The sequence below is a fragment of the Canis aureus genome, chromosome 31, assembly GCF_053574225.1.
Source record: "Canis aureus isolate CA01 chromosome 31, VMU_Caureus_v.1.0, whole genome shotgun sequence".
Lineage (NCBI taxonomy): Eukaryota > Metazoa > Chordata > Mammalia > Carnivora > Canidae > Canis > Canis aureus.
The window spans coordinates 41,602,412-41,629,645 of NC_135641.1; the positions used below are offsets into that span (position 1 = coordinate 41,602,412).

Consider the following 27,234-nt stretch of genomic DNA (forward strand, 5'->3'; position numbering starts at 1 on the left):
CAACTATAATTTTTTAGGTAAAGGAAATACAGAGATAGTGCCAATTTAACTAGTCTTTGCCATTTAAGCAAACCAAAACCCCCTAAAAAGAGATTCTTACAATGTTAGTTATACATGTGTAGTGTATACAGATTAATTTGTTATAGATCTATGCTCTAGTAGCTTTAGTATATATGTGTTTTATGGTTTCTGTTTTTTTTTTTTTAAACTATAGGTGCTTCAAATATAGTTTGAATAATTTTGGCATATATATATATAGATATAGATATCTCTATACACACACATACTCCTGAAACCACCATCACTAACTGCCATCAAGATAAGGAACATTTTGCTTCCAAAAGTTTACTCATGCCTTTTGGTAATCTCTTTTCCTGCCTCTCTCCCAATCTGCCATCCCAGGGCAACACTGCTGTTTTTATCAGTTTACTTTGCATCTTCTAGGATTTTTTTTTGGTTTTTTAAAGATTTTATTTACTAATGAGAGATACAGAGAGAGGAGCAGACATAGAGAAGCAGGCTCCATGCAGGGAGCCTGACGTGGGACTTGATCCCGGTCTCCGCCTGAGTGTAGGATCACACCCTGGGCAAAAGGCAGGTGCCAAACCACTGAGCCACCCAGGCATCCCTAGGATTTTATTTAAATAGAAGTAGACAGTATATTGTCTTTTATCAGTCTTCTTTCACACAGCATGATTATTTTGAGATTAGTCCTTACTGTTGCTTTTATCAGTAGTGCTTTTTCCTATTATTATTTTCTGTGAACAAGTCTTTGTATGAATATATGCTTTCCATACCTAGTGGTAAGAATAGCTAGGTCATATAGTAGGTGTATGTATAGCTTTTAAAAAATTGCCAAACTGTTTTTTTTTTTGTTTTTTTTTGCCAAACTGTTTCTAAAGTAGTTGTACTATTTCACCTTGCTACCAATGGTATATTTGAGTTTCAGTGGTTCCTTGTCTGATAGGTGATTTGCAAATATTTTCTTATACTCTGTAGCTTGTTTTTTTCTCTTAACAGAAAAAACAGGATTTCTAGATTTTTGTGAAGTCCGAATTTATCAGTTATTTTTATGGGTGGTTATTTTATCAAAAAAAATTTTGGTCTAACCCAAAGTCACAAAGGTACTTTTTTTTTTTCCTGTTTGAGAAGTTCTTGTGGTTTTAATCATTAGGTAAAAATCAGCTAAGTCTATGATCCACTTTAAGTTAATTTTTGTGTAAGGGCCAAGGTATGCATTGATGTTCATTGTTTTATGTGGAAATCTGTCTAGTATTTATTTGTTGAAAAGACCATTGTTTCTCTACTGAATTGCTTTTGCATCTTTGCAAAAGATGTGAGGACTTATTTCTGGACTCTTAATTCTATTTCTTGATCCATACATCTATGATTATGCTAGTACCACACAGTCTTGATTACTGTGCTTTGTGTATTAAGTTTTAAAATGGGGAAATAATCTTCCAACTTTATCCTTTTCAAGATTGTTTTGACCATTGTGGATTCCTTGAATTTGCATTTGGCTTTTAGAATTGGCTTGTCAGTTTCTGAGGGTGGGAAGGGGTGAGGAAACGTGAACAGTGGGGAATTTGATAGAGATTTTGTTTTTCTTTCAACAATGTTTTAGAGTTTTCATTCTAGAAATGTCATACTTATGTGAAATTTATTCCTAAGAACTTTATTCCTTTTGATGTTTTAGTAAATGGAATTGCTTTCTTAATTTTATTTTCAGATTGTATAATGTATAGAAAGGCAATAGAGTTTTATATATTGATCCTCTACTCTGCAACCTTGATGAATGTGTTTTAGTTCTAATAATTTTTTAGTGGATTCCTTAAGATTTTCTGTGAATAAGATCATGTCATCTGCAAATAAAGATAGTTCTTTTTTTCCCTTTCCAGTCTGGATGCCTTTTATTTCATTTTCTTGACTAATTGCCCTGGTCAGAAGCTCCACTACAGTGTTAAACGGAAGTGGTGAGAGTGACCATCTTGTTCTTGTCCTGTTAGTGATTTTAGCGGGGAAGCATTCAGTTCACTGTTGAGTATGATTGTAGCTTTGGGACTTTTATAGATTCCCTTTATTAGTTTGAGAAAGTCCTTATTTATTTCTAGTTTGTTGAGTGTTCTTTACCATGAAAGGGCATTGGATTTTGTCAAATGCTTTTTTTGAGTCCATTTAAGTGATCATGTAGTATTTGTCCTTTATTCTATTGGTGTGGTATATTACATTTATTGATTTTTGCTTGTTTACTCAAGCTTATATACCTGGGATAAGATCTTACTTGGTTAATGGTGCATAATCCTTTTTATGTGTTCCTGGATTTGTTTTGCTAGTATTTTGTTGAGGGTTTTGGTGTCTATATTCATAAAGGACATTGATAAAAAATTTTCTGGTGATGTCATCTTCTAGTTTAGATTACATTGGAAAGTATTTCTTTCTCTTCTGTTTTTTGAAAGAACTTGGGAAAAATTGGTACTAGTTCCTAGGTGTTTGGTAGAATTCATCAGCGAAGCCATTTGGGCTTTAAAATTGCTAATTGAATTTACTGTTATGGATCTATTCAGACTTTTTATTTCTTGAATCAGTTTCTATAGTTTGTGTCTTTGTAGGAATTTGTCCATTATGCCTAAGCTAATTTGTTGGCATGCAATTGTCCATTGTTCTCATAATCCTTTTTATTTCTGTAAGGTTGGTAGCGATGTCCCATCATTTATTTATTCCTGATTTTAGTAATTTTTGCCTTTTTTTTTCCTTGGCCAGTCTAGCTAACGGATTATCAATATTGTTAATCTTTTCAAAGAACCCGTTAATTTTGTTGATTTTTCTGTTAGTTTTTATATTCTCTATTTTAATAATTTCTACTCTATGATTTCTTTCTTTCTGCTTGGTTTAGATTTACTTTTTTTTTTTTTTCCCTTGGTGTCTTAAATCAATTACCTAACATGTTTAGGTAATTGATTTAAGATATTTTTTATTAAATGCATTTATAGCTATAAATGTATACGGTACTGCTTTAGTTGTATACCATAAATTTTATATGTTATGTTTTTGTTTTTTCTCAAAATATTTTCTAATTTCCTTTTGATTTCTATTTGGCACATTGGTTATTTCGGAGTGTTTTGTTTAATTCCCACATACTTGTGATTTTCCAAAGTTTCCTTTTGTTATTTCTAATTTTACTCCATTGTTGTGGGAGAAGATATTTTGTAATATTTCAGTCCTTTCAGAATTTTTGAGGTCTGTTTTATGGCTTAACCTGGAAAATGGCCCACATACACTTGAGAAGAAGGTGTATTTTTCTGTTGTTTGGTAGAGTATTTCTGTCATTTAACTTTCAGCCTATTTAGGTCTTTGAATCTAAAGTGTGTGTCTCTTATAGACAGCATAAAGTTGGGCTTGCCTTATTTGTCTCCTGTCTCATAAATTGACTTCCCAGTGTCTTGACAACTAAGTTTGTTTGTTTCTCTCGCTCTCTTTTTCTTTTCTTTTTTTTTTTTTTAATTTTTTTTTTTTTATTTATTTATGATAGTCACAGAGAGAGAGAGAGAGGCAGAGACATAGGCAGAGGGAGAAGCAGGCTCCATGCACTGGGAGCCCGATGTGGGATTCGATCCCGGGTCTCCAGGATCGCGCCCTGGGCCAAAGGCAGGCGCCAAACCGCTGCGTCACCCAGGGATCCCTCTTTTTCTTTTTTTAAAAGAGAGAGAGAGCACCCTACTCATGGTGGGGAGGAGGTGGCTGGGGCACAGGGAGAGGGAGGGAGAATCCCAAGCAGACTCCATAACCAGCACAGAGTAGAGCCAGGCTTGATCGAAGGACCCTGAGATCATTACCTGAGCCAAAATCAAGAGTCAGATGCTTAACCAACTGAGCATCCCAGGCACCCCAGACTTGTTTCTTTAGATTTTAATGGTTTTTCATTGGTTTCAGGAAGAATGTGTATCCTTTCCTTCCTATTTCATCTGGTATGGAAGCAGTAGTCTTAGTTTTTGTTTCAATGAAATGATTAGCATGTGACTTGGGAATGACCTTCATAAAAGCTTAAATGAACTTATATTTAGAACTTCTGTTAACCTGAAGTTTGTAAAGGTTTAAACATATTTTAGGAAGTATATAGCGAGTATAGTAAAAAAAAAAATAATAATATGGAAAGAAATTAGTAAAACATAATTTTCTGAAGGATTCTGTGAAACTTTATTTTTTTTTAAGATTTTCTTTATTCACGAGAGAGACAGAGAGAGGCAGAGACACAGGCAGAGGAAGAAGCAGGCTCCCTGCTTCTTTCCCAGGCATCCCTGTGAAACTTTTTAATATAGTAGGCTACTTTTAGGAAGTATTTTAACTGATTTTAGGATTTTAGGAAGTATTTTAACTGATTCAGTTGTCAGAATTAAGATAGTCCACTTGCCAAGATCTCTTTTAGTGACATAAGATATCTTTGTATGCAGTTTTCATATTTTATTGTTTTAAAAGTTGAAGTTTTAAAACTAAACTTTTTAATCTTTCAGCCATATTAATGAGGATAAGAGAAAAACAGAAGCCCAAAAGCAAATTTTTGATGTTGTTTATGAAGTAGATGGATGCCCAGTAAGTATTCATTTTTGATGATTGTCAATTTATTTTCTTCTTATTAGGTTCTATAGCTTTAATATGAACAGAAGCTTAGCACCTTTTTCTTTTCTTTTTTTAAAATTTATTCTAGAGGTTGGGAGGGAGGGGAAGAGAGAGAGAGAAAGAATCTCAAGCAGCTTCCACATTGAACACAGAGCCCAAATGGGGACTGATCCCTGAGATAATGACCTGAGCCAAAATCAAGAGCCAGATACTTTACCAATTGAGCCACCCAGGTGCCCTGGCACCATTTTCTTTTAAATTATAACTTTAAAAAGATTACTAACAAGTGATTACTTTTATAATATTTTAAATCTATACAGGCTAATCTTTTGTCTTCTCACCGAAGTTTAGTCCAACGAGTTGAAACAATTTCTCTAGGTGAACATCCCTGTGACAGAGGAGAACAAGTAACTCTCTTTCTCTTCAATGACTGCCTGGAGGTAAATTTGTACTTAATATAGTATAATAACACTGCTGATTTGTGTGACTTGCCTGAACATTTAAAGCCAAGCCTTGATTGAGGTATAATACACAAGTTAAAGTTAATTTAATCACTTTTTGAGACCACTTGTTTAATACTATTAATAAAATGCTTTTAAAGAGAAGGCCTAATACTAAAAAAGTATGATAAATTTTCATGACTTAAAAGCCAAGTCATAATGAAAATGTAGTTTATTTCCATGCTAATAAATGCTTTGGTCAGAAATTTTAGGAGTTTATTGTTTCTGTGTATGTTTGTTCAGGACCTACAAAATAATTTGAAATTGAAATAGATTTTTCAAGCATTTTGTTGAAGATTAGAATAACTTGATTATTTACTATGAATTACAATTCCCCGATTTTTCGTTAAAACAGCAGGTTTAGGGTGAATGAGTAGTTAATATATCAGAGGGGTGCAATGATTATAATTCTAAAATTCTCATCTATTAAAACATTTCCTCCATATCAATTCTGTGGGCAAATGGAATCACCTTCGTGTGCTTTTCCAACCCTTTTCTTAATAGTGTATTTTTAAACAACTAAGCAGTCAAATGGGAGATACAAAGATGTGTATTTTCCTTCATCTCAGAAAAGAAAACTGTGTATTTTGATAAAACAAATATATTAACCAAAAGACTCCTTTGACATTTCTGTTACTTGCTGTTGCTTTCATTGAAGTGATTTGATGGGTTTCCTTTTTCTTTAAAATCTGTACCTCTTCCTTTTATCGTTTTTTACTTCTTTTGACGTGCTGCACTCTTGGTTACATTATTATTTAAAGTATAAAATACAAGAGAATTTTAGAGAAACCACCATGTGCAGTTACAGGTATAATAAAATCTCACCAAAGCTTGACTTGTGTTAAATGCAGTTTTGTTGTAGTGGGGTTAATAAAAAATGATATTTTTATTGGTCAATAATGTCACAAAACACAAAAGACAGTGAAAATACTACACATAATTGACCATACCCTGAAGTGAAAAAGTCATAAAAAATCATGAGGCAGATAATTCTGAACTACTTTGTCACCCCATAAAGAGAACGTCAGCCTGCTTTGCTTTGGAGAACAGGGGCAAGGTGAAGTCAATTTCCAGTGGGGTTTCACTGTACATAGTTGCTCAGTACTTCTATTTATTTGCTTCTCTTAAAGCCTTTTTAAGGTTTTCCCTATTGAAGTGCCCAGGTCAGCTGGCTCCATTGTCTATACTTCCTGCTAATCCATTCTGGGTTTTATCTTCTTAATCCTGAGAGAGTTGTGGCTTACTTTAAATTTTTGATCATATATCTTTTTTTAAATTCCATGAAGTTTTCTATAACTTGCTCGTTGACCTACCTACCACTTTAATTCCTGCCATTGGTTATTGTCTGTAGCTTCTGAGTCCATTATGTGATACCCTGGTTCTTCATCTCCTTTACCTTAAATCCACTAACTTTTTATTCTAGTTTATTTTAGCTGCCTATGTTAGAATCATATTGACTAAAACAGTTCTATATTTAACATTCAATTTGAACTTTTAGATTTATAATTCTAAACTTTTATTCTTCAGCTTTTTTTTAAAAACCTTAGCAAATTTGGAATGAAGAATATGGTAAAAGTTAGAAACATTTAAAATGGATAAAATCTATATTGACTTCTCTTAAATTTGACCGTTGATGTTTTACTGAAGCTAAACTAATTGAGGATTCACAGACATATTTTCCTTTTTATATTTTAACTGTGTTTTGAGTTTGTATCTTGATGTGCTAGCATTTATGTCATCAGTATTGGCACTTGTCATTGTTTTTTCTTTTTAAAAATGAACTTTAAAATTATTTGCTTAGCCAAATTGATTTAAAAGTATATTTAAATTTATAGTGGAAATTATTTAAAGAAAGTCTTTTGCTTATTTTTCCTGTATTAATGTAAACTAACTTTTAATATTTGATATGTAGCAGATCTGTATCATATTTCTGCTTCAGTGTGAATATGATTGACTGCCATTTGATCATTTCTTTTTTTTTTTAAGATTTTATTTATTAATTCATGATAGACAGGCAGGCAGGCAGAGGGAGAAGCAGGCTCCATGCAGAGAGCCCGACGCGGGACTTGATCCTGGGACTCCAGGATCACGCCCTGGGCCAAAGGCAGGCGCTGAACCGCTGAGCCACCCAGGGATCCCCATTTGATCATTTCTGATTAGCCAACATAGGGTAGTGCATTTTTAGCTAAACTTTGTCACATTCATGATGCTGACCAGTCTCAAATTCATTAAGTAACTTATCCTAAATCATTTTGTGTTAATGTCTTTAATTGATGATTATAACCTCAGAAAAAGATGTTCTTTTAAAATGGCAAAACAATACAGTAGGCTTTCATGGAAATGAAAATAATAAGTTTAAAGACCTTATAAAATTTGCAGAATTCAGTACATTATGAATCACAAGGTCCTTTGTGATTTTGCTCCTGTCTTCCCCAGACTTACTTTACCTATCTCTTCCTCTTACAGGAGTTCCCAGTTTAGGTAAAATTACATCTTAACACTGTAAAAGCTTGAGTTTTTAATTTGTATCATTTGCTTAATGTATTGTTCAGTTAGTTTGTTACTTCCCCTGCTTCTTTCTCAATGGTATGTAAATACGAGAACTAGAGCCATTTCTGTGTTACTTACTTTATTGTCCTCATTGTCTTGTACAGGGTCTGAGTTCATTGAGAACTCTGCTCTTAAATCCATTATCTTGGGATCCCTGGGTGGCGCAGCGGTTTGGCGCCTGCCTTTGGCCCAGGGCGCGATCCTGGAGACCCAGGATCGAATCCCACGTCAGGCTCCCGGTGCATGGAGCCTGCTTCTCCCTCTGCCTGTGTCTCTGCCTCTCTCTCTCTCTGTGTGTGACTATCATAAATAAATAAAAATTAAAAAAAAAAAAATAAATAAATCCATTATCTTTTGAACCCAATACTGAGATCCCAGACCAACATTCCTGAACTCAAGGCTTTTTGTCGAAGATTCCTCTGTCCTTCAGTGCTATTCCTTTTCAGATGTTTCTAAGTTCTTTCATACTTCTGGGACCTTTTGCATAGATCTTTTCCTTTGGTCTGTTTTCCTGATTTTTAAGCTCTTAAATATATGAGCATTTCTGCTACACAATTACATGGATGTATGAATTTGTCACATGGTAACTCTGCTTATCATAGTAATTCTAGAATGACAAATAGATGAATTGCATGTAGGTTTATATGATTAATATCATTTTTAAGTATTTGGCCTTTAATTGTTTCCATATGAATTTTTTTTTTTTTGGTAATCAGATAGCAAGAAAACGACATAAGGTTATTGGCACTTTTAGGAGTCCTCCTGGCCACACCCGACCCCCAGCTTCTCTTAAGCATGTTCATCTAATGCCTCTTTCTCAAATTAAGAAGGTGCTGGACATAAGAGAAACGGAAGGTATGCTCACTGGATAAATTGTTAGCTAAGTGAAAATAGTTTATATTCATTTTAGGTTTGATTCATTCTCATGTTTTTATTTTTGTTTTTATTTTAAACTGGTAAATTATCTTTTTAATTTTAAAAATTTATTTATTAGGGAGAGGGAGAGAGCGAGTGAGCGCATGTGTGAATGGGGGAGGGGCAGAGGGAGAAGGCAAGAATCTCAAGTAGACTTTCCACTGAGCGTGGAGCCTGACGCAGAACTCAGTCTCATTCATGACCCTGAGAGCATGACCTGAGCTTAAATCAAGAGTGGGACGCTTAACCAACTGAGCCACCCAGATATCTCTAAACTGATAAATTATCTTTAAATATAGTTGGTTAGTTTTGGTAAAGTAATATTTCTTATATTTCCATCCCAGCTCTTCTCTAGGAACTTACTTGGTATCTTATTTTCTCAAATGAAAATGCTATCTCAACCTGTGGGATTTCTTCATCCCTAAGGATCAAAGAGCTTTTAAATGGTTAAAGGTCAAGATAGTGCCCTAACCTAGCCTCTTCCACAACAAAACTTACCTTTATTACTTCAGAATCAAAAAGAAATCACCGGTCTATCACATGTGCTCTGCATCTTATTCTTTCCTTGTTGTCAATGGCTTCATTGCTAGGAATATGTTTAGGATATGACCTGGAAAGAAGTACATGAATAAATGTACACAAAGTAACTATGGTAGAATTAACATGGGTCAGATGTTTATTAAGGAGGTTTTTACTCAACTTTGATAGTGTTAGGGAAGGTTCTCTGAAGGCCTGAAATTACCAAAATTTTATACCTACCAAAAAAAGTATCATCTAGGGGTGTGTATACATGGCCATACTTTTAGATTTTAGACATACATTTTTACAGTGTAAGCTGGTTCCATTACTGATCCTGTCCTCTCATGATGGAAGACTTTGAGTTTATTAGAAAAGAAACTTGAGCAGCAGCTTATGTTGCTGTCTTTATTAGGTTGTCAGATTCTGGATCTGTTAAGGGTTATAATAGTGTATTTATTTAAGTCATCTCCATATTTTTAGATTTGAATTATAGATTATAATTATTGTTTAAAATAGGTTCTGTTTTAGCATTTTGGTCCAAAAACATTGTTTAACAGTTTTGATATTTGGACACTTTATTTCTTTAATTTAAATTAGTCTTGTAATGCCATTTTAATTTAGAACTTAAATTCTGGAATTCTAAGAAATGATATAATTAATTCAAAAAACTATCATAGAAAATATTAAATTTCATAGAAAATATTACATGTAGTATATAGCGTCAGTAAATTATCATTGTTGGTTTCTCACGTAAAACTTAGTATTACAATGGAATATTTCTCAGCCATTAGAAATGACAAATACCCACCATTTGCTTCGACGTGGATGGAACTGGAGGGTATTATGCTGAGTGAAATAAGTCAATCGGAGAAGGACAAACATATGGTCTCATTCATTTGGGGAATATAAAAAATAGTGAAAGGGAATAAAGGGGAAAAGGAGAAAAATAAGTGGGAAATATCAGAAAGGGAGACAGTACACGAGAGACTCCTAACTCTGGGAAACGAACTAGGGGTGGTGGAAGGGGAGGAGAGCACTGAGGGGGGTGGGGGTGAGCGGGTGGCGGGCACTGAGGGGGGCACTTGACGGGATGAGCACTGGGTGTTATTCTGTATGTTGACAAATTGAACACCAATAAAAAATAAATCTATTAAAAAAATTCAGTATTATAATTCTATCCAGTATTTCAATGTAATATGGTGATATTCTTTGTCCAGTTAAAAGTTGAGGGATGAGGAAGGGTGGAAAAGAGATCACTGTATTGGAATTTTATTGCTCTGAGGAAACTAAACTTGCATACATCTGTCATTTTCCAGGGAGTAACACTTAATGTTTGTAATTATTCTGAAACCCTAGATTGCCATAATGCTTTTGCCTTGCTTGTGAGGCCACCAACAGAGCGGGCAAATGTGCTGCTCAGTTTCCAGATGACCTCAGAGGAACTTCCAAAAGAAAACTGGCTAAAGATGTTATGTCGACATGTAGCCAATACTATTTGTAAAGCAGACGCTGTAAGTTCTTAAATGACTATTGTAATGAAAGTTTTAACTTGATTGCAATGCGTTCAGACTAACCCTGTACATTTCTAATGACTTCGCAATTATGGATGTAGGAGAGTTTTAGTTTTATGTGTATTGAGGAAAACTGGTTTAAAAAGTTGTTTTGGAAAAGATTTTTAAAAAATACACGAGTCCCTCACTTACAGGTAGGCCCTTCGAAGCCTAATAACTAACTCCTTTGCCTTTTTGACTTCGTGAAGCTTTTGGGACTTGTTCTAATGTACGCTGTGATTTTTGTTGGTGCTCTTTGACCTGGCTATTTGTAAAATAGAGGGCATCTTGTTCTGTTGTTCTTTTATCTTGTTGAAAGCAATAGATGAGTTGTAGCAAGTTGTTTTTTCTGTCAGGCAAATTGCCAACCAGTTTTCTCAGTCCAACTTCTGAAAATCAAATACCATTATGAATATATAATTATCTTATTCAGCTTAAAGTGCAGATACATGAGAAAATCAAATTACTGAAGTTAAATCACTCATAGGAATCAGATAGCCTGTAGTACATCTTGGATGAACTCTAGATCCCTTAACAGATAATTTTATTTCTTCATTATACATGGGAGAGACATGTGATAAACAGGTATAGACTCTTTCATCTTTGTACAAATGACATAGAGGAGAATGTATTGATAAATGACCCTTTTCATTACACTAGTACTGTAATGAAGATTGCCTTGCACATTCCTGTTGGAGTAAAATGTTTATTTTATCATAGCTAAGTCTAACCTTGAAGGCTATTGAGGTATAATTATAGTGGTTTATAGAGTAGGTAATAATTGATTAAAACCTCCTACCTAAATGTTGAGAACATTTAACAGACCTTTTTTTTAAGCAGAAAATTTCAATTTCTTTTTTCAAAAGGTGAAATGACAGGGAAAACCAAGGAATAAATTTGACTGATTTATCCTAATTTTCATTTATAGGACAACTCATCTAGCAGGATTTTTTTTTTTTTAATTACTATGGGCCAGCAATATGTTATAAATAAAGGATTGTTGCATAAAAAGATTCACAGAAGCATAGGGCCTATGGCAGTGCTGGCTAGAAAAATGATGGAGACAGTTATAAAGCTTACAAAAGGGCTCATTGTTAGGAGGAGTTTTTTTTTTCATAGTTCAAGGTATGCATATATAAGAGATCTTTGCAGTATAGCGACTGCCTGTTGTAGAAATTACTCGTACATTGATCATGGCATCAGACTAGATGGTTTATGCAGTCCTTTCCAAATTTATAACCATAATAGTGAAGTGCTGTTAATGGGAAAATTTCCTTAAAATACAATCTGTTGATTACTAGCCACAGAATGGCTAATAATTCTAGAACTAAAATATAAACAGCTAATGGAAAGATTTCATATAAGTTAGCCACAAGATGGCAGCAAACATTTAACTATGTCCTGATTTATACTGAAACCACAAAATTCAAGTTGTGAAATTTCATTAACTAAGAAATATTTTGTAAATTGAGATAGTCTCACTGACTTGAGTTGACCTCTTTCCTGCATTTAAAATACTACACATAGTAAATTTTAAAAAGTCCGGAGTTGATCTCTTACCATTTGATAACAACTGCCATGTTGAAGATAAAGTATTTCTAAACACACACATGCACACACACAATGTGAAAGATAAAAATTTCTTGATTCTTTGAATCAGTAGTTTTTTCCTTCTATTACACATTTTGGGTTCTCTGAATAATTGGAGCTTACTTAATAAAGAGTAAAAAATACAGCTGTTTTATTCTGTACTCTCATTCTTCATACCCATATTTAAATGACTTAAGAATTTTTAAGCTGAAATAAAACCCAATCTAATCTCATTATTTTACATGTGAAATTAAGGCCAAGAGCATAAAGCTCACATTAGAATCCAGGTATTAGCTGATTCTTGGTTAAACTCTTGCATAGCTTTTCTCCCCAGGGATATGATGTCCCATATTCTGTTAATTTAGAATTTAAAGATTAGAGTTTTAATCTGTTGAATTTTATCTCTCAGAATACTTAGGGTATGTTTGGTCTCTTGCCAACATGTAACCTATAAGTGCATGGTTCATACTCTTAAGGTTCATATACTGCCTGAGGTCAGTTGGTAGCTTTCTGAAGCCACTGCAGATTTCTAATTTTTAATATCAAAAGTATAATTTATTGACAAGTGGATTTAAGCAGTGTTACTCCTTCACTCTCCCCACTTTTGAATAGTTTAGAGGAAGCAACTTGATAATTACTATTTTTTAAGATTTTATTTATCTATTCATGAGAGACACCGAGAGAGAGAGGCAGAGACACAGGCAGAGAGAGAAGCAGACTCCATGCAGGGAGCCTGATGTGGGACTTGATCCTGGAACCCCAGGATCACACCCTGGGCCACAGGCAGGTGCTAAACCACTGAGCCACCCAGGGATCCCCAGTAACTTGATAATTAAATGCCCAGTGCTATAGTTCAGTTCTTTTACTACTAATTCTTTGTTTCTTTTAAAAATCAAAATTTTTTATCTTGGTCAAATCACTACTGGCTACTTTTGAGCAGCAATATTCATTCTTAGAAATTCTGGTTACAAGTTTTAAGAACTAACTACATAAATAGACTGAAAGTAGAACGTATATGAGAAGAGTTTGTGTTTCTGAGCCGATGATATTTATAATGGAGTTAATATGATTTGTATTTACAATTCTGCTGGTTATTAGCCATACATAATAAGTTCTTGATATAAATATCTGTTATTGGTACTACTTTAATTTGGTCAAGGCAGTAGCGGTAAGCTATAAATATGCTTATAGAGCTTGAGGAAATCACTGAGGCACAAGCTCAGGGAGGCTCTATGATGCTAGATATTTTTTCTGTGTTTGAGGACTAGTGGGAGAAGAGAGCTTAGGGAAAAAGGGTCTGATAACTCACATGAAAAAGGATCTCATTAGCTTAAGATGTCAGAAATGGTGGAAAATTTCTTTTGAATTAACACCGATGAGTAGGTCTCTGAAATCTGTAGCTAAGATTCAGTTTCTCCTGGAATTAATATTTCACTCAGTGGGAGAAATTGATTACTACTTTCTAATCTTAAACTCTGCAGATCTGTCTTTAGATCTAGTCTTAGGTATTTGTGGATTTGGGGCTCATTGAAGAGCTTCTCTTTCTAGCCGTTGATGCTTGAGATATGTTGAGTAAATCATGAAATAGTTTTAGGATTATATTAGTATGTTATTAAAAATGTCTTTTATTTATGGTATAAATTTTGCTTTTATTTTGGAAATTTAGAGGAATAGAGTAGGGTTTTTGTTTTTGTTTTTGTTTTTTTTTTTTGAAGGGATGTCTTGCCTTTAGTGATACTTGTTTTTTAAACAGTCTGGTATATGGTAATGCAGTATTTTATTCTTTTTTTTTTTTTTTTTAGTTAATAACTAATGTTTGAGAACATTTATAATATTAATGGAACTTAATCTAAGACAAGTTCAACTTTTTTTGCATTTCAATATTGGGTATTAATAAGAGATGGTCAAAATAATTATGGTCAAAATTATTACGTCAAAAACTTTAAATGCTTGTTAGTCTTTATACAGTTTTGACATAAAGTTCTTTGGCTGCAAGAAAGAATATTTAGTTGACTTCACCAACAGGAACTATCTCTTAAGGTTGGGCTGGTGTCTTGGTATTTCTTCTGCTGTTGATTTTTAGCAGAGTTGTCTGTGAATGTATGAATGGAGTTGAGTGGAGAGGTACTCAATCAGATTTATTCATAACTGATTACTATAGTAATGAGAAGGTACACAGGTAGTACAACTGCCTAATATTTTTGAGACCAGTAGATTAAGCCTAAGGAGTTTAGTCAAGATTTAGGAATAAAAGCCCCCACAAGATACAGTATGAAGCCAAATTGGGAGCTTAAGAAAAGAACAAAGCCATAAATCGCTCTTTCTGGCAGTGGTAATGGTGAATTTCCCAGCATTTTCCCTGTGGCTTTAGACAGCCTTAGCACACAGTCCCTTATGGAAGTGCCTGTCTGGGAAGCTTGACAGGGGCAAGAGAGGAAGAACTGTGGGGAAGGCCAGGTCACGACAGTGCCCCCAGAGTAAGGTTTTTCACTATTTGGAAGAGAGAATGGGAACTGCTGGTAAAACAAAAAGACTAATAGAAAAAAACCTTGGAATAATGAAGCTAAGTTTCCCCAACTTTACATTTTTGTCTGTGATTTGCCCTACTTACCTTCCCCTATATAGAGAGAACTAAAGGAAGTACTTCATCTTTACATCTTAGCAAACAGCTATATTGTCATCTCAGCCACTAGAACTACCTACATGCTTACCTTTCCAGTCATCCTGAACTCAGGGCTTCTAGAAATGTAAAAGACTTCATATCTATCTACCCTAATCAAATTAGAAGTAATTTATTTGTTCATTGAGAGAAAACAGGAAGCCATCTGCTCTCTTTTCAGTTCATAGGTTATTATATGCTTAATAATAGTTAAGATAGCAATAGAAAGACTGAGAATCTCTTTTCTTTATTAGCAACTGCTTAAGGATTTAGTTTTATATTCATTTTATGAGTTTTACTCTCTAAATTGAAAAATAAAAATAATATTTGCACATTAAAAAATCAAATAGAGAAAAGTATCCTGCAGTAAAATATACATACCTGCCCCACTAGTCTTTTTTTCAGCAGTGCAATTTTTGATATTTTCATCTGTCTTTCCAGCAAAAAAAATGTAGATATATCCATTTCTTATTAGATGTATTCCTAGGTAAATTCCTCTCTATAATTCTATTCGTGAGATGTTTTTAAGATTTACTTTTTTTTTTTTGAGAGATCATGACCTGAGCTAAAACCAAGAGTCTGATGCTTAACCAACTGCACCACCCAGGTGCCCCTTCAGTGTTTAGTTTTTAAAAAATCTCTTGGGTTGATCAATTTAGAATGAACATTGATGAATTATTTGTATTTTGAAAACAAAACATGAAGAAAAAGATATTTGTGTCAAAACATCCTTTTTCTGAATTTGCTTCTGTAGGAGTATAAAAAACTTCTATCAAGTAAGTTTTTAATATATATGTGTTGATTAAATGAAAGCCAGTTTGAAGTGAAATCAAATGAAACTAAAATTGAAAATGAAATGAGAAGAAAATCAAATTCATAAAACTAAAGTTACAGCTGTGCTTAGTTTATGGCATCATATGTACAGCAATGTAGGAAATGTGATCCCTTTGCTATAAAATGTTGGAAATCTTAATGCAGAACCTTGGAGGGGTATGTGAATGGGGATGATGGAGACTCAGGGATAGGCAGAGCTTGAATCACAGTCTTGACTGCTTTGTTTCTCACAGATTGTCGAGAGATGTTAACTCTTCTGTTACTTTGCCAGTGATTGTCTAGATAACTAACAAGAACCAATTGAAAAAAATATTAGAACTTGTAACAGTTTAGTTTAGCCAAATAAAAAAATAAATACATATCAATAGACTTTTTTAAAGACTTACTTATTTTAGAGAGAGAAAGTAGAAAAGAGTGTGGGGTGGGGCAGGGAGGGGGGATATAGGCAGAGGGAGAGAGAGTCCTAAGCAGACTGCCTGCTGAGCCAGCACGGGGCTGATTTAACAACCTTGAGATCAGGACCTGAGCCAAAACCAAGAGTTGGAGTCGTAACCCACTGCGCCACCCAGGTGCCCCTCAATAGTTTTTCTCTATGCTGGCAGTAACCAACTAGAAAGCATGAGGAACAAAGACCCCTCTTTCCAATAAAACGTGGTATAAATTTAGGAAATTTTAGTATATATCTAGGAATAGTCTTGTAAGAAATAAATGAGAGTTTTCTATTTTAAGAAAACTGTATAATACTTCACAGAGAAATCTGTGACGCTCCTGAATGAAAATGCTGACTAGCGTAACGAAGTCAACTCATTATAATTCTTATAAAATCCTTCAGTAAATTTCTGGATTTTGACAGAAGGATTCCAAAGATAATTTTTAAAGAAAAAGCAACAATAAAAAAGTAAAGATTAGTACTCCTTTTATGAGCTATTACATTGTATTTTGAAAGTTACAATGATGAGAACACTACTCAATGGAAAGGATAAAAGTCCTTGAAATAAGACTCTATTATACGATAAATGTAGTACTTTAACAATTTAATAGGATTGTTAACATATGGTGCTATACTTACGGAAAATTAGATGTATATCCTAACCTTATATCCACATAAGCTTATAGGTAGATTTCAAAAATTAAAAGTGAAACCATTTCAAAAACCTGTAAGAAGATGTAGGTGTAAGTGGTGAATGTTGAATCGGTTGGTTGGTTTTTTGATGTTGAGTTTTAGGCATTCTCTATATGTTCTGGATATTAATCTCTTCTCATATATATCAGATATATGATTTACATTTTTCTCCCATTCTGTAGATTCCATCTACTCTATTTGTAGTGTCTTTTGTACATTTACCAGTTTTTATGAAATCTAACTTTTCTGTTTTTCTTGTGTTGCCTCTGCCTCTGTGGTATATCAGAGATAGCACTGTTAAATCCAGTGTCTTGAAGCTTTTGTCTTCTAAGAGTTTTATAGTTTTAGCTCTTTTATTTAGAGCTTTGATCCATTTTGATCAATTTTTGTATGTGGTATAAGGTAAGGATCCAACTTTATTCTTTTGCCTGTAGATATCTAGTTTTTCCAGGACCATTTGTTGGAAAGACTGTCCTTTTTCTATTGAATAGTCTTGATGCCCTTGTCAAATCATTTGACCACATTATAGGGGAGTTTATTTCTGAGCTCTCTATTATGTTTCATATTCTATATCTTATGTCAGTATAGTACCATTTTGATTATAGTAGTAGGTAAGTTGTTTTTTTTTTCTGTTTTTTGTTTTAAGATTTATTTATTTTAGAAAAAGTGGGAGGATGAGGGGAGGGGCAGAGGTAGAGGGGGAGGGAGAGAGACCTTCTCCAGCAGACTCCCGCTGAGTGAGGAGCCCAACGTAGGGCTCAATCCCATGACCCCAATGTGGGCCTCAGTCCCATGACTCAAGATCGTGACCTGAGCAGAAATCAAGAGTCAGATGCTCAACCACCTGAGCCACCCAGGCACCCCTTAGTGTAGTAGGTTTTTAAACCAAGAGGCTTAAAAATAAATAAATAAATAAACAAACAAACAAACCAAGAGGTTTGAGACTTCCAACTTTGTACTTTTTTTCCAGGATTGTCTTGGCTATTTGGGCTCCCTTGTGATTTCATATGAATTTTGGAATGAATTTTTTTTCTTTGCAAAAAAATCATTGGGATTTTGATAAGGATTTCATTGAATCTGTAGATTGCTTTGTGTAGTATTGACATGTTAATGTTAAATCTTTCAATTCATGAGGACAGGGTGTTTTTCCACTTATTCCTCCCTTTTTTAATTCCTTTCAGCAATGACATGTTGTAGTTTACAGTATATGTCTTTCATCTCTTTGTTCATTCTTAAGTATTTTTTTGATGTTATATTTACTTCTTAACAAAAAGGAAATAGAGGCACTTTGTGTTAAAAAATAATGAAATGATAACATTAATTCTCATATAATCAGAAGAGACATTTATCATTCCTTGATAGAGGAATTCCTTCAAGTGATATGGAAAAGAGCCATAATACACAGCTAATTGAAAAATACAAGATATAAAACTGAATAGAACCATTCTAATTTTGTTAAAATAAAAGAATTATGCATATAAAAATATGTGTAGGAAGTATGTTTAAATGTAAATAGTAAATAGAACACTTGTGGGTAATTTTATTTTATTTTTAAATTTTTCTTCCAAATTTTCTTTTTTTTTTTTTTTTTCTTCTTCCAAATTTTCTATAATGGAAGTGATTTTTTTTTTTTTTTGACTCAGGAAAAAAATTATAACATTTTAAAAAGTTACTGATGATTTTAAGTACTATTATCTGATTGGGATTAGTAAGCAACTGAGTCATTTTTAGCAAATGGATGAGGTGGAAAGACAAGGTCTAGCGCAGACATGACGGATTTGCTTGTTTTAAGAAGCTTTGGCAAAACCAAGCCTGTCTATGTGATGTCAGTGCTGAAGAGCCAAAGCAACCATTTATAATTGTAGAGTATAATATTTAAGACTATTTGTTTATAAGGGCGTTTAACATTTTATTTCAAAGGACTACTGTGCATTAGTTATCTTGTTTTATGACTCCTGTGGGTTAAGTATACCAGATATATTCTACATTTTGCATATGAGAATATTTTTAGAAAAACCAATATCCACAAGGTTGTATAAAATTCTCTCTAGCCACAGAATGGCAGTGGTGGAAGATAGTCTTAATAGTGCTAGACTAGTGGAGGAACTTGGTGATTCATGACCTAGATCTACAAATTTAAAGTGTAAATTGGTTATAGGAGTATGCAAAAAACATTTTATCTCACCTCCTTTTTTCGAAAAGCCCAACCCAAATATAATTTGAGCAAATTATATAATTATATTTTGGATTATTTGGAGATTAGTTGTCTCATTTAAGGTTAATTTTCATTAGTGGCTCTTGGCCTATATGAAATTTTTGACTCCTTTTAGAATGTAACATAAGCGTTGAGCCCACTCCTTAGAAAAATGTCCTTTGCATTTCTGCACGCACAGAGATTTGCACGTGATTTCAGGAAAGTTGCATACCTCCTTATTTCTATCCATTGCCACTTCTAGGAGATCTTGATCACAGATTCAGAACCTCCAATTTAGAATCCATCAGATTTTAGTTGAGGAACAAAGGAAAAAGTCTTAAGTTTTAATTTGAGATTATCTCAAGGAAATTTTGTTTCTGATGTGGTTTTGTAGTGGACTTAATACTTAAAGCATTATGTCCACTGATTTCCAACTTGTTGGTTTTAGGGTTGTTAAAAATATTTTATATTGAGTTTTTTTTTTTTTTTTTTTTTTTTCACTTGCTTTGGTGTCCATAGTCCTTGTAATGATTTTTGCATTTAGTGAATGCTAATTTTTTACTGCCCTTAAATTAGTACATTTCAAAGTTGAAATTATGCCAAGCATATAAAAAAACCTAAGTTGTTTCATTTGTACATACTCCCATGTGCTTAAAGCTTTGATTTTAGAAACAGTTGTGTATTTTTATTTTGCTTTACTTATTTTAAAATAATATAAAAGTGTTTTGTTTTGTTTTGTTTTGTTTTGTTTTTTGACAGGAGAATCTTATATACAGTGCTGATCCAGAATCCTTTGAAGTAAATACTAAAGATATGGATAGTACATTGAGTAGAGCATCTAGAGCAATAAAAAAGACTTCAAAAAAGGTGAGTCTTAGCTTATTATTTAACATACCAGCAAAATGTATTTTTCAGATTATTTGAAAATAATACTGCCATAAACCCCAGTATAAGGATGGTCTGTATAACAGAGCTATTTGAGCTATTTTCTTGGTTCTAAAAGGGCCCATAGAGCTAATAGTTTTAGTTCAGCAAATTCTTTAGTGCAGTAATTATAACAACTTGTTATCCCCCCCATTCTTGTTATAGTGCTACTTCTATGCCCCATGCTTCACTAGAATGTCCTGGTGCTGGTTTAGATGTAGATACATATACATCCATCTTAAATATTGCCTGGGGTCTACTCCTGACCTTAAGTACATTTCAGTCTCCTGATGATGAAGACCACTTCCCTTTTTACCTTGTCAGAGTTGAGGACTATGTAAGAATGTTGGTAATGGGGCTGTTTATTTCAAATGGGCTCTGTGCTGGGTGTGGAGTCCAGTGTGGATCTTGAATTCACCACCCTGAGATCATGACCTGAGCCGAAATTAAGAGTCAGAAGCTTATAACTGACTGAACCATCCAGGTGCCCCATGTAATGGGACTTTTTAAAGGTAGAACTAGAATTATAATATTTTGAGCATTTTTTGTTCTTTTTGCTTTTGAAGAGAGGCCATCTACTTTATTATTTAATCATCTTTGTATCTCCCAGCATTTAATGTATATTATTATACCAGATAAGCATGTTAAATAATGATTCAAATGAACTCTTTCTCTTTTTTAATAAATAAATTGAGGTTCAAGTGGCTTTGGATTAAAGATTTCACGACTAAATTTTAGCAGAATCAGATAAAAACCCAGGTTTCTGATCTCCCAGGCCAGGTTTTTCTTCCTACTTTCTTCCTCACATTTGGCTGTAGTGCTTGATGATTGCAAGATGGAATAGTCTACAGTGTGCTACTACATCTTCTTACTGTTTTGTCCAAAGAAATTCCAATTCTGCCATATATTATTTGTAGAAAAACTTCATGTATATTTGGCTTTATGTTCTTATCAGTTATGTTAGATTTATCTAGGCTTAATTAATTGTAACTCTTTTTAACTCTAGGTTACAAGAGCGTTCTCTTTCTCCAAAACTCCAAAAAGAGCTCTGCGAAGGGCCCTTATGACATCCCAAAGCTCAGTGGAGGGAAGAAGTCCTTCTAGCAATGACAAGCATGTAATGAGTCGTCTATCTAGCACATCATCATTAGCAGTAAGTGACTTTGGTCTAATGGCCTAAATGACTTATTCGCATTTACGGAGTTGGTATGGAATTTGCTAACTTTTTCAAAATGGAAGTCTTAATGTCTTTTTTTTTTTTTTTTTTTTTTAGTCTCTTGGGTAAAGGTAACAGAAAAACTTAACTTAATGAACTAGAGACATACTTGGTATATAGTTTGATATGAAATTTTATTGGGATTGAGGTACATTCAAAAATCTCTAAGAAAAGAAACATTTGGGCAGCCCTGGTGGCCCAGCAGTTTAGCGCCACCTTCAGCCCAGGGTGTGATCCTGGAGACCCAGGATCGAGTCCTACATCAGGCTCCCTGCTTGGAGCCTGCCTCTCCCTCTGCCTGTGCCTCTGCCTCTCTCTCTCTGTGTCTCTCATGAATAAATAAATAAAATCTTGAAAAGAAAAGAAAATTTCAATTAGGCTCATCACTTTAATAATGTAAACAATGATGGTTCTGTTTATAGGGATTGGCTCCAATAATATAGCAGAAAAAAAATATATACTATTTTGTTGATGAGTATTTTTTTTTACTATTTTTATGATGAGTAGAATAAACCTCTGAAGCCAAAGAATGATGTGGATTCTAAATTTATATGTGTATATTCTTAAATTTTTCCTGAATAACTCAAATTCCTAGTGGTGTCAGAATTATTAGACAATTAATATCAGGAACATTTCTAACATTTATTACTGCCACTAAGTATGTGAATGATGTATCTGTTCTTTGCAACGTTATTGATCTAACCTACTAAGGTTAAGAAAAGCATGTGATTGACACTTCGTAGTTGTGTGTCCTTCAGCAAGTTTCTTCTTCTCTTATCCTCATTTTTGCAGCTGAGAAAAAAAGAGGCTAATAGTACTTAACCCTGTAGTGTTACAATAAGGACTAAACACACATACATACACAATGTGATTATCTAATGAGAAGCAATTTGAATAGTGGTTAAGAGCATGAACTCTGAAACTCACATGTTCAAATCCTGGCTCTGCTGTTTGGTAGCTGTATGACTTTTGGCAAGTTATTAAAATCTCTGTTTCAATTTCTCTATCAGTAAGATGAATTTAAAGTAGTAGTTGTAAAGATTAATTACGTTAATATACGCAAAGGACTTTGAACAGTTCTTGGAATATAATAAGTGGTTTAGCATTTTATGAATGGTTACCTTTTTTTATATGAAATTTATAGATGAGGTGTTAACGCACCTCATCTAGTAACTCTTATTTTTTTAAAAGCTAGTTAGGTCTAAGTCTTAAACACTTACAGTTAAATGTATGAGTATGTTTATACAAATTTTGGAGGAAGATTAACCTTCCAGTGGAAGGGAAGTTGTGCTTGACAATATAGATATATGCAAAGAAATTTGATAAATGAAAATGAGTTAATAGATAATAGACAATACAGTAAGGCCAAAGTCCTGTCCCTTGTTTATGTCCCGCATCTACATACCTACGTAACTCTTATAAACATTGCTTTTCAAATGGATGTAATTGGAATTCACAGAAAATTTTTAGAAAATTATTTGTAGCTTTTGTCACTTCTTTGTAGATAACATAAATAAGTATGTAAAATATCTTTAAAACATTGATGTCCTCTTCTCAATTGCTTATTTCTGTTCTAACAGATTGTCCATTCTGTTTCCACAAGCAATATAATTGGATTTACTAAGCATGTTTATGTACAGCGCTCAAACTCTACTGGTGGGCGCTCTCAAAACTCCTGGTTTCGATCTATCCGTCATTCTGCCTCACGAGCTAGTTTTTCAGAGATACTAAAAGGAACTATTGATTTTTCAAATTTCAAAAAAAGTCCTATCCAAGTCATCTTTGATATTTGTGAAGAATTAGGAGATATGCCAACCAGTAATGGAAACAAGCCTCGTGAAGTTTAATGTGAGCTTATTAGCTATTTGAAATTTGTATTTGTGAAAAGAAGAAAGTATACTTTCTTCACTGAATCATTATTAAGTGGGTGGGGATTTAGAAATTAGAAATTTTCCTATTTATGAAAGTGAGCATTTTAAGGAATAGTAATAATTTTGATGTAAAGTAGATTTTTATTCCAAATCTGATTCTTAATCTTAGATTTATGGCATTTATATAAAATTCATGCTTTTTAATATGGCAAATCATAAATGCTTCGCTTGAAGAAACTTTAAGCTTTTATACTATCTTCTTAAATCATCTTTGTTATCACTTAAATGGTAATACTTTACCAACGTAGCTCTTTAAATAAATACTACATTTTACTACATTGTTGATGAGAACTTACAATCAGCTACTTGGTTGGCTCTAGGTTTACTTACAGTTAGACATTCATATATGTTAAAGCAATAATAGCTTTCTTTATAATTCATCTTGATTTACACCCACTCTTCAATTTTTGGTGTTCTTGCGCATGTTTCTTTATTATTATTGAAAATTCTGATGATATTTAACTTTGACCTCTGAAACAAATATAGATAGCTTAGTAACTTAATAATCTTCAGAAGTGCTATATTTTGCTGTTTTTACATGGAGCAAAATTATACACCTACACCTATGTATGAATTGCACACATAGTACAAAAACTCTCTAGGAATATATGACCTTTAATTTTAGAGAACAATTTTTCATGAAGTAATTTCACTCCTCTTAATTTTGCTTTATGATTAAGAAGAAACTACTAGGGCTTGTCTTTTTACCACAAAAACTTACTAATTTATAATTTTTTTAAAGAACCTGAAACAGTCTTTAATATCACACAGAAATACCCTATTACCAGTAAGCCAGTATCCCAGTTGACTTAATATATAATTAACCAGTCTGTGCATTTCTTTTTGTTTTTCAGAATGCTAAAATACTTTTGTGTTTTTTTCCCATCCCCTAATTTAAATTCATTTATTTAAAGAGTTTAGAATTCTCAGATGTTTTAAAATTGTTACATTAGGTTGTAAAAATAATCTGCATGATGCTAAAATGTTATTCTTTTTTTTTAAGAAAAAATTTAAATATAAAAATATTTGTCTTGTCTTTACAGGGTATCCCATCTCCCTCCCTTATCAGCCTACCTTCCTTCTTTGAAAGAAGAAGTCATACTTTAAGCAGATCTACAACTCATTTGATATGAAGCTTTAAAAAAGTCTTAATTTAAAGCAACTTATAAACACTTCATGTTCAAATAAGAAACTGACTTAAATGGTACTTGTCATTAGCACTTGGTGAAAGCTGGAAAGAATATAGATAACACTAAAACTGTCATTTGATTTTCTTCTTGAATGAGTAAGGTTAACCTCTTACATATTTTTGAGTTAATTCATGTAAAAATTATATTGATTTTGATGTAATTTTTCTCTTCACTCGAATCCTTCATTCTAAGACCAATAATTTAAGTTATTCATATTAGTAGCCTTGCAACTTGATAATAGTAAATAAATTATATTGGTGAGTACCAAATACTGCTGTGACTCTCTGTGTATAGTGTCCATGAATGAATTTTTGGAAATTCCTATTTGTGTATCTCAATTTGTGAAGAAATTAAGTGATAATACAGAACTTACTAGATAAAACACCTGCACAGATTTCTGGTTAATAGTGGGGACTTGTTTCAAATGTGCTGTTTGAAGTAGTTATTTAACTGTTCTGTTGCAGTTTATTTTATTCTCTAATGTTTTCAAAATGTAGAGTGTGGGTTTTAAAAGATTTGCCCTTATTAACAAGAATAATAATTAAAGGAGATGGTTTTAAAATACTTTTGCAAATTGAGATAAGAACAGAGAGTTTAAAAAATAATGTATATTTTGGCAAACATGGTATTAGTATATACTTGTAACTTTTTCAGGGTCCATATATTTTGAGTGATTTTAGCCACTAGCAAATCTTCATTTAGTTTGATAGTGTGAGGAATTTTATTTTGAAGGGTAAGACCATGGGGGAATTGTGGTATGGACTATTATATACTCTATGAGATAATTCTAAAATTGGCATCAGTTTTACTAATCTGCTATAAGATATGTAGATATGTGTATGGTCTACCTTTTATTTTGGTCTCATAATTAAGTGTAAAATTGAAATACATTTATTTGCTGTTGTAAAATATCTTTCAAACCCTGATGTTAATTTTCCCAATAGTTTTTTTTTTTATAGTCAGTGATCCAAAATAATCAAGTTCCTATGAATAAATGCATTTTTATTTCCTATCTGTGTAGGAGGATATGCAAACTTTTGTCATTTAACAATTTTCAGTCATCTGCTTTAATAGTTGACTAGATTTTTTCTATGCCACATATTTGCCATTTTTAAATAGTAAATCACTCTTTATATATTTTAAAAGCAGTTGTATTAGTAAGAACTTTGTAAATAAATACTTAAAACTCAAGTATATTTTGTTTCATGTTTTTTGTTGTTTTGTAAAGAATTACTTATTTTAGAGAGAGAGAGAGGGACAGCAGGGAGAGAGGCAGAGGGAGAGAGAGTCTTAAGCTACTACTCCCTGCTGAGCATAGAGCCTGCTGTGTGGCTTAATCCCTTGACCCTGAGATCATGACTTGAGCTCAAATCAAGAGTTGGATGCTCAACCATCTGAGCCACCCAGGCACCCCTGTTTCGTGTTTTAATCAATTCCTTTACACAAATTTTTATAGGTCAGTATGAATGCTTCTTCAACTTCTTTCATATATTTGCTTGAGTATTTATTTTATTCATTTCTCCATTAATATTTTTGAGCATTATGTATACTGAGCTTTATTGTAGGACTTTTTTTTTTAACAATTTTATTTATTTATTAGAGAGGCAGGCAGAAACAGACTCCCTCCCCACTGAGCAGGGAGGTGGATGTGGTTCTTGATTCTCAGGACCCTGAGATCATGACCTGAGCCAAGATCAGATGCTTAATAGACTGAGCCACCCAGTCGCCCCAAGGACAGTAGCTTTTAATCTGGAATCTATTTTGTAGAATGGAGGCAGTGAATCTTATGATAGTTTATAAAAAAATTTGTGTTTAGTGCATGTATGCATTTTTCTGGCAGAAATTACACAGCTTTTATCATTTTATTGGAGATGGAGCTTTGGTTTCCTCCAAAAGTATGGTGTTTCCAGGGAGGGGAAATGACCTGAGATAAGGCATGAAATTGGAAACATTGGATGAACCCTGGCAAAATATTAGCAGGTAGTTAATTTTAACTTTAACCCCTTAAATGCCTCTTGTTTTTCTCAGTAATGATTCCTGCTCCAGGATAGTATTTTTGGTATCCCCATTACAAATTAAAGACCGTGTCCGTATATTCTTTATGTCAACATGCTTTATCATATTTGGATATTACTTACAAATTAACCTTTTATTCTCTATTGAGAAAATGTTTTAGTATTGATCTTTAATCTGTTGCATTATATTAATATATTTTGTAATGTTAACCCATTATTGTATTTGTGGGTTACACCATATAAATCCTACATGATGTATTGAATATAGAACCATATCAATAAAGAATCACATTCATGAAAGAGACATAAGAAAATGTTTAATTCTATAGCAAGTTTGAAAATGTGTTGGACCTAGGCAAAGTATAGCGAAAGTTGACTCAAAAGCAAGTAGAGAATTCTAATGGCCCCAAAAATAGCACAAGTTAGGTAAATATGCACTGTTGAAGAAGATGCAAATTCAAAATGATTTTAAATCTGAGTTCTAGTATTTAAAGACTACTTAATGTATAGTAATAGTCATACTTTGCAGAATTAAAAAAGATTGGCAGCTATCCAGTTCATTTTGTGAAGTTTAATATAAGCTTTATATCAACATTTTAAAAGGATAATGTAAGAAAGAAAAGTACTGATTAATTTCAATTATGGATATAGAAGCAATCATTCTAAATAAATGATTAACAATTAAGTCTAGAAGTAAGAATACAGTCTAACCGAATATGTGACCTTTGGATGACTAATAAACATAGCAGGTCTAAACTGACATAATGATCATGGTAAATGGAACACAGTGCTCTTGACTGAAGGAGCCTTTTAGACTCACGCAGTTTGATTCAAGTTTATTTCTCAACTCCACCATTATGGAGCTGAAATGGGAATCAGGTTTCCAGTTGGACCCAATATCAATGCTAAA

General features: G+C 33.2%; 1 protein-coding gene and 1 pseudogene across 8 annotated transcripts in view; one reads left to right on the top strand and one right to left on the bottom strand.

Annotated features, from left to right (window-relative positions):
* Positions 1 to 25,500, top strand: part of ECT2 (epithelial cell transforming 2) — a 62,639-nt gene extending 37,139 nt beyond the window's left edge. For 5 of the 8 annotated variants that reach the window (XM_077880360.1, XM_077880353.1, XM_077880356.1 and 2 more), the window contains 8 exons: positions 4,509 to 4,587; positions 4,935 to 5,054; positions 8,381 to 8,519; positions 10,455 to 10,609; positions 19,808 to 19,915; positions 20,979 to 21,125; positions 22,769 to 23,036; positions 24,163 to 25,500. In XM_077880360.1, coding sequence (XP_077736486.1) covers positions 4,509 to 4,587; positions 4,935 to 5,054; positions 8,381 to 8,519; positions 10,455 to 10,609; positions 19,808 to 19,915; positions 20,979 to 21,125; positions 22,769 to 23,035 — 1,015 coding nt within the window. In that variant the 3' untranslated portion in view covers position 23,036; positions 24,163 to 25,500. The remainder of the gene's footprint in view (positions 1 to 4,508; positions 4,588 to 4,934; positions 5,055 to 8,380; positions 8,520 to 10,454; positions 10,610 to 19,807; positions 19,916 to 20,978; positions 21,126 to 22,768; positions 23,037 to 24,162) is intronic. The other 3 variants (XM_077880357.1, XM_077880358.1, XM_077880359.1) reach the window with 1 other exon arrangement.
* LOC144302157 (phosphatidylinositol N-acetylglucosaminyltransferase subunit P pseudogene) lies at positions 14,199 to 14,592 on the bottom strand (annotated as a pseudogene).
* Positions 25,501 to 27,234: the final 1,734 nt, after the last annotated feature.